The sequence below is a fragment of the Nelumbo lutea genome, chromosome 3 (assembly GCF_056320005.1).
Source record: "Nelumbo lutea isolate HS-2025 chromosome 3, American lotus-T2T, whole genome shotgun sequence".
Lineage (NCBI taxonomy): Eukaryota > Viridiplantae > Streptophyta > Magnoliopsida > Proteales > Nelumbonaceae > Nelumbo > Nelumbo lutea.
In genome coordinates, this window is record NC_142686.1 from 36,047,792 (window position 1) to 36,062,735 (window position 14,944).

Genomic DNA, 14,944 nt, shown 5'->3' on the forward strand with positions numbered 1-14,944 from the left:
GGATATTTGTTTCTTCTTTTTTCTTGGAACAACTTATATTGAATTCGGTACAATACCAGTACTGACTTGAACATGCTGGAGTTCATACCTGGATAGATTTATAAGGTGGGGCAGTAAAGATTATTCCACCCCTCAACGCAAGGAGCCTGCAGATGAGTTACTTACGGGAGTGGAAGTGATGTTACAGGATGATGCCATGTTACTTGTGCAGATTATGCATTATCTCGAGGTTGGAGATCAGTCTAGCTCGGTAACTCCGGAGCAATCCATTCACTTGGCTTTTTAGCCATTCTTGGGGAGAGATCAGAAATTAAAACATGCCAAGTGACGTAGTATTGGCCCCAATTCATGTTGATGTGAGATCATTCTACATGTACTGTCATTTTTTTTTATCCATCAACTCCTACTACTCCAATAACTTGTAAACTCCTAGGTATTGATAAAATTTATATTTTCAAGTTTCAATATAAATTGTGTTGTTGGTTTCCTGGAGTATATATGCATGTTTTAATTGTTTAACCATTTCCAAATATTTTCCAAGCAAGGTTTAAAATATTTGATACAGGCTGATGCACCTATATGCTGATAGGGGCGCATCGGCCTGTATTGAAGCTCGCCCACCTTTTTTTTTTTTCTTTGAAACTGGTTCAGAGGGGTCGGTCTAAGGCTGGTCTACCCCCTGAACCAGGTTACACCCCGATACGACCCCTGTAGGGGTGCATCGTTAAGCCAACAATACAATACAATGCGCTTGATATGTATTGAAATTTTGAACTTCGTTTCCACAAGTGCATCCTGGTAATTCAAAACTTAACAAACTACCGAAAAAATGTCTGTATGGTTATATTTATAGTCATTTGAGATTTATATTACCCCTTGGCAAAAGCTATACAAGGCGTCAGCTCATCCGTTTTGAAAAGACTCCCATCTTCATGGATCATCATTTCGAGGAGCTTTAGGCATCTAGTAAGAGGTATCTAGAGCCCATTGCAATTGCTGAGTTTGAGTTGAAGTGAATTGAGAGGGTGATGAATCCATACATGCATTCCCTGTTTGCACCAACACCACCCCTAGACAAGTTCAAAGTATTGATACGTATTGTCTGATAACGTATTGTGCCGGTGGCTTCCTGATATGCCCTTACAGGGGCTGTATTGGGGTTTTGACCAGTTCAGGGGGTGGAGGAGCCTTAAACCGGCCCCTTGAATCGGTTTTGAAAAAAAAAAGTAAAAAAAAAACTATCGATATCGCCCGATACGTCCCTACTGGCGTATCAATATTTTGAACCTTCCCCCTAGAGAATAGAGATCCCATCTCCAATTATTAGGGCCCATTCCTTCTTAAATATTGAAAAGCATTCATGTGTTTTCAAATGCAACTAGAGCATTTAGTTCCATTTTTGCACTTCAGCTTTAACGTCTAATCTATCCTTTCTTTTCATATGATTCCACTCTTTTGTTTTCCAAGAATTACTCCCCAAAGCTTTCTCCTTTTATGTATGCTACAATGATGATGATGAGGCAATATATACAAATTATTATTATTTTATTAATTATCTATGCATATTTATTTATCTATTTACTTATATAATTAATAATTAGTTATAAAAATAATGAATAGTAATTATTTTAAAAATATTTATTCTTATTCTTATTATGAATTAGATAATGGATACAAATTATAAATAAATAGTTACATAATTAATTATTATGTAATTGTTTATTTTAAATAATTATTAATTAATTAATAATTTCTCAATTCTTTAAAATAGTTACCTATTTAGATTTTTTTAGTCAATTCCATTATTTATAAATTATTTTATATTCATTTCATTAATTGTTAATTAGTTTGTTAAATAATTAAACAAATTTTCTCATATCCAGGGTTAAAATGGTCAACTGTAATATTTCAAAACTCAACATTCAGATTTTAGAAACACAAAGTTCACCAACTCCAATACACCTCTAAAAGTAATTATTGCAATTTCAAAGGTATTAAGATGTCAAACTTTAATGTAAACAAACAGGCCTTTAGAGTTCCTACTAGTGGCACCATATCCAAGAATTCCCTTATTAGGGATAGTGTGAATCCATGCAGTAGATCCTACATCCCCATCTAGAGGCTACCACACCACATGGATGTCTCATCGCATCATGATACTCGAATGCCTTCTCTAGTATCACAACATTGCACCACTAGAATTGGACCATCCTGCTAAGCATTGATCATTCACATGGTGACTCTAACTTCACTCCAATGCATTCCAACTAAGAGATTCAAAGGTGCAATTGGATCGAGGACAGAGAAGAGGTTAGGCATCTCTCTCCCAGGTTGCATTTACAACCCAAATTAAGGAATTGGTTTGTTCTTATAATTTTTACATGTATATTTGAAGATGCACATTGGAAAATAGGAACAAGGCTCCACCTCACATAAAGATAAAGCATTTTAATTATAGTTTGATATAAAGCAGTGAAACACCCCCTTTTTTTTGCATCATGAGGCTACACAATGGGGGGCAGCCCGTCCCCATCCCCATAACCTCCTAACCCTGGTGGCAGCGGGACTTGATCATAGGTCTTTGCTACAACAAGTTGGAGATCCTACCAATTGAGACACCACCAGTTGGTTAAAAGTTTGGATGCAACATGAGGATTTCCCAAGAGGTCATCCATCCCAATGAGACACCTTTGTTTTAAATTGGTTAGTGATGCCTTGGACAAGTAAAATGCCTCTTGAAGAGAATTTAGTGAAGTGCAATAATGCTTTAAGCCTTCATTGTTCTTTCTAAAAAAATCAAATAAACCACAAGATTCAAAAGGGGTTAAGCCCTTATTTGAGAACACTTATAAGTACTTCTTTTAAGAGATGGAACCACACATTAAGTAGTTATTAAGTGATTTTATGTATTTGATAAAAAAGTGGGGAAGAAGTACTTATTAAAAAGTGACCTGAAGTTAGTTTTATTTTTTATTTTTTTTATTTTTTTCAGAGCACTTCTTAAAGAAGTACTTCTCCAAAAAAATGGGATGAACTAGTCCATAATATTTTTTGTAATACCTAAAATACCCCCATGCAAGGGTTATACCTCCATCTCCTCTCTTTCGAACATATCTACCAGGTAGCACTGCACCCAGTTATAGGTCCATCGGCGACGATCAGCAGTGAGAAAAAGTGACCGGCGGACCTGTTGTTTGGCCACTTTCTTCTATTATAAGGCCGACATATGAGTTAAGTAAGTTCCCTTTTAATTTGCAACCTCCGGTTAATGGAACTGATGGTGAAGCTCCGTTGAACTGGTCCCATTAGAACTCTTAAGACTCATCCCGTCCCATCATAGTTTCCGCTTGGAGCTTTGATTGTCGCATGCTTTTGTTTAGTAAGGATGATAACTGCTAGAGAATAGACCTGCGTTTTTTTTTTTCTGTTTTTATCTTTCATGATTTTTCTTCTCTAATGTTTACAACAATTCAGAAGGGAACTGGTGATGAAGCTCTGCTGAACCGGTCCCATTAGAACTCTTAATACCCATCCCGTCCCATCATAGCTTCCCCTTGAAGCTTTGATTGTCGCATGCTTTTGTTTATTAAGGAAGATAACTGCCTGCATTTTTTTTTTTTCTGTTTTCCTCTGTCAATGATTTTTATTCTCTAATGTTTACAATAGAGTTCTGTTTACTTATTGTGTTTATTGTGAACGGCACAATAAGCACAATAGTGTTCAGTTATTCTCTAATGTTTACAATAGAGTGCTGTTCTCTAATGATTTTTATTCTCTAATGTTTACATGGTCCTAGGTTTCAGATCTCATTTTACTAGATTGGTGTTTATTGTGTTTATTATGTTGAAAGATTCGTATGAAGATGATTATCAGCTTGTTTATCATCATTCCAATTGTAGGAATACCAATAGAAGATTTTGTGGGCTTTGAAACTTAAATTGTGATAAAATACGTTGGTTATCTTTTGATTATTATTATTATTATTATTATTATTATTATTATTATTATTATTATTATAATTGGGTCTACATGGTGACTCACGTGTAAATCCATATGGGCTCTCAGTTGTCATGATGTGGGGTCCATTTGGGCTCTCATTTGAAATGTATGGTATAACTTGTGAAAATCTTTGTATTTATGTATGAATGAAATGAGGACTAAAATTGTCATTTGTGTCAATATAAAAACTTATGGGGAAAGTAACTTACCAAACATCTCCACCCTAATAAGTGCTTAAAAACATAATAAGTGATTTGACAAGTAAGTTACCAAATGGCTTTAAGTGGTTGTTAAAATAAGTACTTCTAAGAAATAATGTTCAAAGTATCAACACGTATCGAACGATACGTATCATTCTGGGACCCCTCCGATACGCCCCTACAATGGGTGTATCGAGGGTCTGATCGGTACATGGAGTGGAGGAGCCCTAAACCGGACCCTTGAACCGGTTGTGAAAAAAAAAACACAAGAAAAAGCAATATTGATTCGCTCAATACGCCCCTACCAACGTATTGGGCGTATCAATATTTTGGACCTTGCTAAACAACAAGTACTACTTTTAACAACCACTTAATCATCAAACATGGCCTAAGAAGGATGAAAGAGGGCATGCTTGCTAGCTAATGGCCATATAACATCTTAAAAATTATTGATGAAGCTAAGTTATTTTTACAGAAGTCTAACTTTGTTTTGAAAAATATTAGTTTCATTAGAATTTCTGAGATACATATCATTATCACTACAATAAGTGTGCATGTGCTCTGCATGTAACGATTTTTTATGATTATGTTGAAAGAATGGTAGGATCCATCTAATGGACACCATGAAGAGTGTGGAATGGGTGGGCGAATTTCAAAATTTTTCTACCTTCTCCCAACTGAGAATCATATTCCCTGAATTTAGAATACAATATTCAATGATTTTACTTGAACCATAATCGAATCAGATCTGAACCAAGAGAAAAAGGGAGGATTATACCTGATCTGGAGAAACAGTATCTCTCAAAGTTAGTGTTCACGCCCAAAGAAGACACCAAGATTCGCTCCTGCTGAAGATGACATAGCTGTGGATGGAACGGAATCAGCAGGGTGCGTCCTACACATTGGATCATTCGCAAGAACCCATTGGAAACTCTGAACACTGAATCCTTTTTAGTCTTTTCTGCAAGACTGATGTCAAGAACTGATTTCTTGACTTCTTTCTTCTGCAAAGATCTAATTTTGCAAGAGGGGATGGCGGCTGCTGGAGAACTCCTGGGACGAAGATGGCTGAATAGCTTTTCTTCTCTCTGGAGTTTTGTGAGATCTAATCTCTATACTCAGAAGGCTTTCTTCCTTACTGTAAAAACCTTTTGTTCGAAATCTGATACTTTCGAATTAGTTTTCTCCTCATTTCTTCTTGATTAAGAAAACCTCATAATTAGGAGTTATCCCAATCCAAATCAATATTTGGATAGGGGATTATCTTAATCCTATCTGCAGATTAAGTTAGTTTACTCCTGATCTTATCAGGAGGTTACCAGATTCAAATCTGATTTGAATTTGGTCTCCTAGAGTGGATAAGGTCAAAGGCCTAATCATTTTTACTAACATTAATCTCAGATTCGCCCCATAGATGGGTGATCATATCAACCTAACTCGCAATGGGCTTTTGGCCCATTAAGCGTTCAGTGTTTAACTAATTTCCAATCTGCTGCTCAGTTGGGCTTCTTTGTATGGCGTGGGACCCAAGCATTGATCTACACACCAGCCACATGGGTTCGGCCCAGCCTTTATTACAGGGCCCAGATGAATTCACTGAAAATCTCAGTGACCCCTTGAGCCTATCACATGGACCCTCTGGGCCCAACATTTACATTAAGTGGTCTCTAGGCCAAGCCATCTTATAAAAACACAGGGACTGTGGGCAGGTGCAAGATTAGCCCATCAGGTATTATCCTAAATGGTCTTACACTTAACCTCTCAACCCTTAATGATCAAGCACTACCCGACGAAAATTGACCTCTCCCTCGGCTGCAAGGAACAGTGCCGCACTCTCTACTCACATGGATCCTGGGAATTAAAAACCATTTGCAAACATTTTGAAACAGTACATATACATTTATATATATTAATTTTGCAAAACAAAATTGCAACGATTGAAATTAACTGCCGGCAGTTTGGTTTCCATCAGAGAGAGTGCATTCCCGATCATTACCATTGTCCGATAAAGGGGTTGATCCTGTCACTATGATCACTCACTCAGATGAATTCTCAGACTGCCCCAACATCCCTAGGTTTTGACCCCCATTAAGGATCTCACTGATTGACATATCAAAGACAGTCCGATCCGGCACCTAGTGAAGTGTCATAATCGAGTCTAGGGGTCAGGTGTAACTTTTCGGTTTTGCCCATCTGTCTCCAAGGTCCATGGCAATACTGAAAATCTGGTTCGGTTCAATGATTCAAGTAATCCCGTACTGCATGTGCCTTGGGTTTTACCCTGGTGGCCGAGACAAACCATTCCAACACTTGGTGGCACATCAGTATCAGCCTTGGTAGGATAAATCTCCCCAGACTTATCCAATGGCTGTGAACATTTAAAACTAACACGAGTCTCTATAAGTGTCCAATTTTAGGGTTTTACACAGAAATATACTAAACAACATGAATCAAACATGCACTTCATTTATTTACACTAAATGTCAAAAGTACATCAAATTTGATTGAAGCTAAGGGCATACAAAACTGTCTAACATATGGTGATAGTAAATAAAATGTTTCCAACATTTTTTTTTACATTTTTTATATTCCTATATCTATAAAAAATAATTTTATTTGTCAAACATATTTTTGTTTAATATGGTGAAATATATGATATTAGAGATGTACCTAGATGTTTTCTACATTTTTTTTTGTATTTTTTTGTACTTGTGTGTGTTTTTATTTTTATTATTATTTAATTATAACATTAATTGTATTGATACATTTGCCCCAAATAGTTTTGAATTTGCATTTTATTTCTATCATCAATAAAAAACAGTTTTTCTTTGTCATATTTATTTTTCTTTAATATGATTAATTAATATAGGATTCTTTACACAGAAATATACTAAACAACATGAATCAAACATGCACTTCATTTATTTACACTAAATGTCAAAAGTACATCAAATTTGATTGAAACTAAGGGCATACAAAACTGTCTAACATATGGTGATAGTAAATAAAATGTTTCCAACATTTTTTTTTTACATTTTTTATATTCCTATATCTATAAAAAATAATTTTATTTGTCAAACATATTTTTGTTTAATATGGTGAAATATATGATATTAGAGATGTACCTAGATGTTTTCTACATTTTTTTTTTGTATTTTTTTGTACTTGTGTGTGTTTTTATTTTTATTATTATTTAATTATAACATTAATTGTATTGATACATTTGCCCCAAATAGTTTTGAATTTGCATTTTATTTCTATCATCAATAAAAAACAGTTTTTCTTTGTCATATTTATTTTTCTTTAATATGATTAATTAATATAGGATTCTATGAAAGAATAGAAATTAATACCCTAAATATAAGACTTAATGAGAGGAAATTGAATGAGGAGAAATATACTAGTTCAAATTAAAGTTTGCACCACACAAATGGAGAGAGAGACCAAATTAAAAAATAAGGGTATTCTAGTCAGGAATAGGATTTAATACTTTAAAAATAAGAGTTAATAAGAGGGATTTGAATGATGAGAATAGTGATTATTCAAATGATATTTCTGTCCCTACAATTATAGAGGGACCAAATTAAAAAGTTAGGATATTAGTCAAACAAAAGTTCCACATATTCAAACTTTTAATTGTAGTATAGACTTGTAATTGATAAATATTAATTATTTGAGTAAAAAATATTAATTAATAAAACAAATTGCTTTGCTTTTTTGTTTATTTCTGTAAGTTATGAATAAAAGTAAAAAAAAAAAAAAACACTTTTGACACAAAATTTTGATGGATTAATGGATTTGATAGATCCTTCATAAATCTATCTTAAAATTCTTCATACCATCACAACCATTTAATCGATACAAATTGGACATGGCAGGCATGATATGGATGTTACCATTACCAACCAATGTTTTAAGACTTGGATCGGAGTAAAAATTGGAATGCTCTCCAGCTCCCGGTTTAACTCCGCTTGCTGGATGGATCTGAGTAAGTGCCGGCAGTCTCGCCTTCCTTTCTGATTGTACAAGAGCAAGTCTTCGTGAGCGACAGCAGCTCGTAGCGGCCTTGCCAGTCTAGTCTAGTAGATCTGTCAGCTAGTTAACCAGGAGATTTGCCCGCCCAACCCACCAAAACCGTCATTTAACCAGGACTTGGAAAGGTCTACCGGTTCCCGGTTTTCATGGTCCAACCATCTGGTCAGGACCGAGTCTTAAAACATTGATACCAATATGCGCATGTGTAAGAAATGGGGCTAATTCCATTTCATTCCACACATGCCACATGCTAGTCTCTAAGGAAATATATATTTTTTTTGAAAATAGTCTAGAGAAATAGATATGTCCTGTATCAGGTCGTATTATGTCAATCTTTTAAACCTTAGCCGTGCCACACATTCCACTTAATATGAATATGTTCTCAAACGTAATAATCAATAGGGTGTACATTAAACATATGAACTCACATAGACAAAATGATATTGTATACAATGAATTCTACTTGCGAAAAATCATCCACATCCAAAAAATAAGCAATATGTACTCATTGCATCAAATGGCAGTACTGACGGTCGAGCAGTGCCATGGAGCGATTGCTGCTGCTTATCCCAGCATCTTTAGAAAGACATAGCTGGATCTTAGAAAACATTCGGTCCATAACCCTACCATGGGGGCCCGACTAGATCCCTGCATATAGATCCATCTAACAAAGGAAGGTTAATGGGAAAGAATCTCTGACACCCGTTCCCCTGCATCAGCAGGGATCTCTCTGCCTGGAACCTTGACCTTTAGAAGACTAGAATACCTGTTACGACCGATGTATATTATTAACAAATATGTTCCAACATATATGCTAAACAACTACCAATTTCATCAACTTACTCTGCTGCTGTGAACAAGTATTTATGGTCAGTAATGAAGGCAAGTAAGGCCTGCAAACAGAAGAAGTATGATCTTCAGTAAGGGGCAGAAGAGGAACATTTCTTTATAAAGTACAAGTAACTACTTGCCTCAAATGGCAAGTTTAGAAGTTCATAGTAGGTTCGAACACGATCTAATCTCTGTTGGATGGCTTCACTATCAATTGAGGGGATAGCTGCAAGTGCCTGCAATATAATAGTAATTAGAAAATATTGGTGTTTTTTCAACCAACAAAATTACAGAAGTTGCTAGTTTTTGGCTCCCCTGCCCAATCTTGGAATTTTATTTTGCTGTATATAGACTTCTTTGAAGAATAATTAGATCAGATGTTTAAAATATCTATAGCCAAAGCCAAGGACTAAAAGTGTATCCCCTCTACACCCAAAGCAGATTGCCAATTATAAACAAAATCTCTACATCTGAAAGTTTTGGAATCATGAAAAGTCAACTCCCAATCCACAAAAGCACTCCTAACAAAACTACATAAGCGCACCGAAGGCCTTTTGCCAACTATCAAGAATTATTCTTTCTTCTTTCCAAATTGCTGCAAGTAGCAAATGAACCATGGCCTATAGTGACAATCCATTTAACCCAAACTCTACTCCCTCTCATGTGCCCCAAATACTACCTGCTTCCACAATTTCAGTTAACCCCTTTAGAAAGAGTGATGTACAAGGAAAACATAAACAGAATATTTAGCTCCTCTTTACATAAATTTTCTCATATTTGGCCCAGCAAGTATATGCTTGAGATTATAGAGGCATTTAATGAACAATGAATTTCAAACTGCGAAGGCTCCTTGAATTGAAAAGAATTATAATATGCAAGCCTCTCAAAAAATAAATCATTTTGAGAGAAGACTTTCAGAATGTATGGATGACATCAGCAGCAATACCAGGCAACCACCTTGAATCTTAGAGAGATTTTGTCAGTTGATTGTCTATGAGGTATATAGCTTTTTTGGATTTTTTTACTCTGAAAATAGAAAAAATCAGCTTCAGGTTTATCCAACTGTAAATTCCATCAGGGGAAAGTTTGACCCATGGCATACTTATTTATTAGTAAAATTTGATTTCAAATTTTTGGGAGCAATATTTATTTTTCTGGATACCCTTTCCACTTCATACTTACTGCTCACTCTATTTAGAAAGTTCCGGGCTGTTTCATCAATTACAGTGCACAGCAGGAAATATAGAAATTAACTGGTCTTAGAAATAAAATTTTCACTGCTCAAAAAAGAAAACACCACTGAGCCAGACCACTTCTGGTCTCTCTCAAAAATTCATTAGGGTCAGATATTATCAGCCAAACACATCCAAAACTCACACACATCATCACTCAATCCAGAAAACCTTAACAATATTTTCCATGATTTTTTACATGTAAAATGTAAAAAATAATAAAAATCTGCATCAAAGCATCCAAAAGTATTGAGTAATAGTTCACTCAATATGGTTTCCAGGTCAGGCACATTTTCCCTGCTGAGTATGCTGGATCTTATCAACTCAAAGTTGGGTCTAAGATGCATAAGAAAGTGCAAGATCTTCCTTTGATCAAAATGCCTTTTCATAGTTGTCACACAACAATCAGTCATTGTGGCCCTAAGATGAACAAGTTCATATTCTGTCCATAGATTAACAAAACCAGCACAGTATTCTTGTATTCTTCTCTCCCCTTGGGTGTATGAGAATATGTCCATTTCAATATGATATTGTCTGGACATATTTGACTGCTGATACACCTTCTCAAGGTAGTCATACATCTCCTTAGCAGTTTTCGGGCCCCTCATAGGGATAGCTACATCGACAGTGACCGAACTTAATATCCAGGAAACTATTTGGGCATTACTGATTTTCCACTGTTTCAGCCCTTTAGCATCTGTAGCATCAGGAATGGTTTTGGTACCACCCAGATAGCCCCACATACCCTTCCTTTCAACAAGAAATTGGAAATGGAATTTCTAGAGAGCATAGTTTGTTCCATCGAATTTCACAGATATGATGTCACTCCTTTTAGATCCCATATTTAGTCAAGAAACCAAAGAAAGACTATAGAAAAGACGATAACAATCACCAAAAGTCAAGAGGAATCCTTGAGAAGGAGATAATAATCACTAGGAATCACTGAGACCCTTAGTAAGAAAATGAAGTCTGAAACCTCAGTCGAAAAATCAACAGTCCAAAAAAGGAAACTGTAAGTAGCAGCTGCCCAAGGAAGAGGATCAAAACCCCTTCAAAACTTCACCAAATCAAGAGATATTTGTACATCAGAGAGATCTGGTTTAGGCAACACCAGATCTGAAGTTTGTCCCTGATACGAGATCTTCCAAGAGAGATCTAATGAAATCTCTCCTGCAGAGTTCGAACTCTGTTGGTACAGCGGGTAGGGTTGATGAAAAACAGCCCTATTCACTCCACCAGTTGAACGGTTCAGTAGATCTCAGTAGAGAGATAAGATTACTACCCACAGAAAGTGACAAAGAAGCAAGAATAAAATCCGAGAGCAACCTGCTCTCATACCATGTCAATTCTAGTTGGAGAAGAGAAGAGACGAGAGTCACACGAAAATGGATGGATGTGTACAGTCCCACACGCCCAGAAAAGATATTTATATATTACTGTGCGAATGGACAGTTCTGTCCTTACAAGTGTAGAATATATACAGTAATGAACAAAGAGAAATACAAAAGAACCAAATAAAAGAAAGTAAAATTACAAAGTTACCCCTCATCTTCTCTACATTCGGAATATATCCTCAGTTGTCAGTTTTAATGGCAGTTAAACAGCCTAGACTCTAGGATACAATGAGATACACCACTCATAGAGCAAAATCAAACCTCCAATAGTGTGTAGTTGAGTAGCAGCAACGTTCTCTTTGTAGTTTTCTGTTTAGATATATGGAGTTGTATCAAGAAAGAGACCTAAATAGACTCTAACAGGTTGGGCAGTTACAACACCACCACTCACAATAAACACCATTAAATCCATGATTCAAAACCATCCCACTAAAACCACTCTTCCATTACAATAGTAAGGGCAAGAAACAAAAGAAAAAATGAAAACAAAGGAGCCACATGAAAGGGCTGCCAAGATGTGCACACACATAGCACAACATGGCGCAGTGGGTGTGTGAAAGCCCAGCCCAGCCCCACATGAAAAGGCTGCTAGCACATGCAGTGTCTCGCCACTAGCCCAAAACAAATACTATTCCACATTGGCACACTCCAACTTATAAGCTAGGCAAATTTGGGACAAGGGATCACTTCTTTAGGAGAAATCATGAGAAGCAAAGTAAAAGACAAGCTACTTTTTAGAAAAGACAACAAAGAAAAAGACAAAAGAGAAATTTGTCCATGTGGATAGACTTCAAGAGAAGGTACAAAGGAAAAGAAAAAGAGGAATAAGATTTTCTACAATGCTTGCCTAATTGACATGACCGGCACTCCAACTATGTAATAAAAAGAGACCAAAATAACTTAGGAAACAATGTTTCAAGAGATATAAAGGACAAATGACCTAATCAGTAGTATCAAAGAATCCAAGCCATCCTTCACTACTATTTATGTCATTCATCTTGAGTTTCTTGGCCTGTTGACTACAATAGGTTTCCTTCTGACAATCTCTCTTTTTTGCCATCTTTATCTTCCATAGATATTTCTAGGACTTGTAAGTCTGTTAGTTCTGTTAGTATGTAGGTGCAGGGGTCTTTTAGTTTTTTCTTATTCTTTTTATTGCAAAGCTGTCACCTTAAGAATAAATAGAAATAGTAGCACCAGTAGCTCGTTCTTTTGGTGTCTTCTACTTCTTCTTCTTCTTCTTTTATCTTCTTGGATTACATGGTATGAGAACAGGGATCTGGGCTCTAAAAATATTCAGATCATGATTTCTCAGTTAGAACCTACCTTTTTTTGACAGGGAAAGGAGAAAACTTCAACTGGATTGATCTACACTTCTTTTTTTTTTCCTTTTTTTTCTTCTCTCTTGATCGTTGCACCAAGAAGAGGTTCCTGTGGCACTTGTGGTGACAGCTGAATGCAGTAAATAGATTTTTTGAGGTGTGGACCTTCCTTTTTTGTACTATGGATCATGGGATCCTTTTCTACTTCAGGTATGTACTGTTTCATTCAAGCAGAAAGTGTGCAGTGAGATGTGAATGCCACAGTTGGAGTTTTGGGGGCTGTCTCTTTTTTATGAAGTGTAAGGGCAAGGTATTTATTCGGCTAGGGTTTCCAGACCTCCATTATTGCTGAGTTTATTGTTTGGGTGTGCTGTCATATCGTTTTTGATCAGTTTGATCTGTTACAGCTTAGTGGCTCTTGTGTGAGGTGTGTGGAACCCTGTTTTTTCTTGAGAGACCAGCAATGAGTGGTTGTCTAATGGCTAGTGAAGACTCAATACCATATAGTGCCACTTCCTCTCAAGGAAACCTCAAAGGAGGGATGGACAGTATGAGTTTTTCTTTTTCTTTTTATGACTATAGCTCCCTTGGATGGGTTAATTACTTGGAGTGGTCTGAAAGGCTGGTTACATGAATGGGAAGCTTAAAGAACCTAAATCTGGTTCGGTTGAACATGATAGGTGGGATTAGGAGAATAGTATGGTGATGTCTTGCCTTTTGGGTTCTATGTTACCCCATGCGAGGATGAACTTTATGTGGGCTGATACTGCTTGTGAGATTTGGGAACAAGCTAAGTTTACCTACCCAGAATACAGACACTATGCTAAGATATATCAACTTTAGGCAGAATCTTATACCTGCAAACAAGGGGATCTAGTTTGTTCCCCACCTTGTGTCCCTTTCCATTAACACTCTGGATGAAGAAGCTGAAAGGTTTCAGAAATAGAGGAGAGGAGAAAAGAAAAGAGAGTGGGATGTCACCAGAATTGAATAGATCTGGCCGCCAATCCTTCTTGATTTATATACTTAAAATAAAAGAATGAAAGATTACAAGAATACCCTTAGTAGGGCGGCTACTTTAAGTAGCTGAACAGTCACAACATAAAGTAACATAAAATAATGGGCCTAAGGCCCAATAACTTCCTAAATTAACAACTTAAATAAAAAATAAAAGCTGGGCCCAATAACTTAAAATCGGCCCAATCTCAACACTCCCCCTCAAGTTGGGAGTAAATGTCACACATTCCCAACTTGTGTAGATTGTTCTCCAGCTTGTTTCTTGCAACACCTCTTGTAAGAACATTAGAAAGCTGCAAATCAGAAGCAATGTATGGGAGACAAACTTCCCTTGAAGTCACCCTTTCTCTTATGAAATGTCTGTCCACTTCAATGTGCTTTGTCCTATCATGCTGAATTGGGTTGTGGGCAATGTTAATTGCCGCCTGATTATCACAGTACAACATCATACGTTCTTCTGCCTCAATACCAATTTCCCCTAACAAGGAACGAATCCAGAGAAGCTCTAAAACTCCATGTGCCATGGCTCTGTATTCAGCTTCTACATTTGCTCTTGCCACAACTGTTTGTTTCTTACTTTTCCACAAAACTAGATTACCCCCAACAAGAGTGCAAACTCATGATGTAGATCTCTTGTCATCAAGGCATCTTGCCCAATCAGCATCTGTGTAAGCCTCTAGATTCAACTATCCATGGTCAGCAAATAGTATGCCTCTGCCTGGGTGTCCCTTCAGATAAGCAAGAATCCTGTCAACAGCCTCCCAATGTTGAACTTGTGGGGCATGCATGTATTGACTCACCACACTCATTGCATAGGAGATGTTTGGTCTTGTCGTACATAAATATAGTAGCTTCCCCACAAGTCTTTGATATCTCCCAATGTCCTTTACCAGCTCACCTTTTGATGCATTAAT

At 36.5% G+C, this 14,944-nt stretch overlaps 1 protein-coding gene across 5 annotated transcripts in view; it reads right to left on the reverse strand.

The window, feature by feature from the left end:
* Positions 1-8,527: 8,527 nt before the first annotated feature.
* The window catches only part of LOC148864234 (exocyst complex component SEC8-like), a 208,324-nt gene continuing 201,907 nt past the window's right edge, over positions 8,528-14,944 (reverse strand). For all 5 annotated transcript variants that reach the window (XM_088980927.1, XM_088980926.1, XM_088980925.1 and 2 more), the window contains 3 exons: positions 9,206-9,301; positions 9,078-9,127; positions 8,528-9,000 (listed from right to left, as the gene is read on the reverse strand). In XM_088980927.1, the coding sequence (XP_088837053.1) occupies positions 8,913-9,000; positions 9,078-9,127; positions 9,206-9,301 (234 nt within the window). In that variant the 3' untranslated portion in view covers positions 8,528-8,912. The remainder of the gene's footprint in view (positions 9,001-9,077; positions 9,128-9,205; positions 9,302-14,944) is intronic.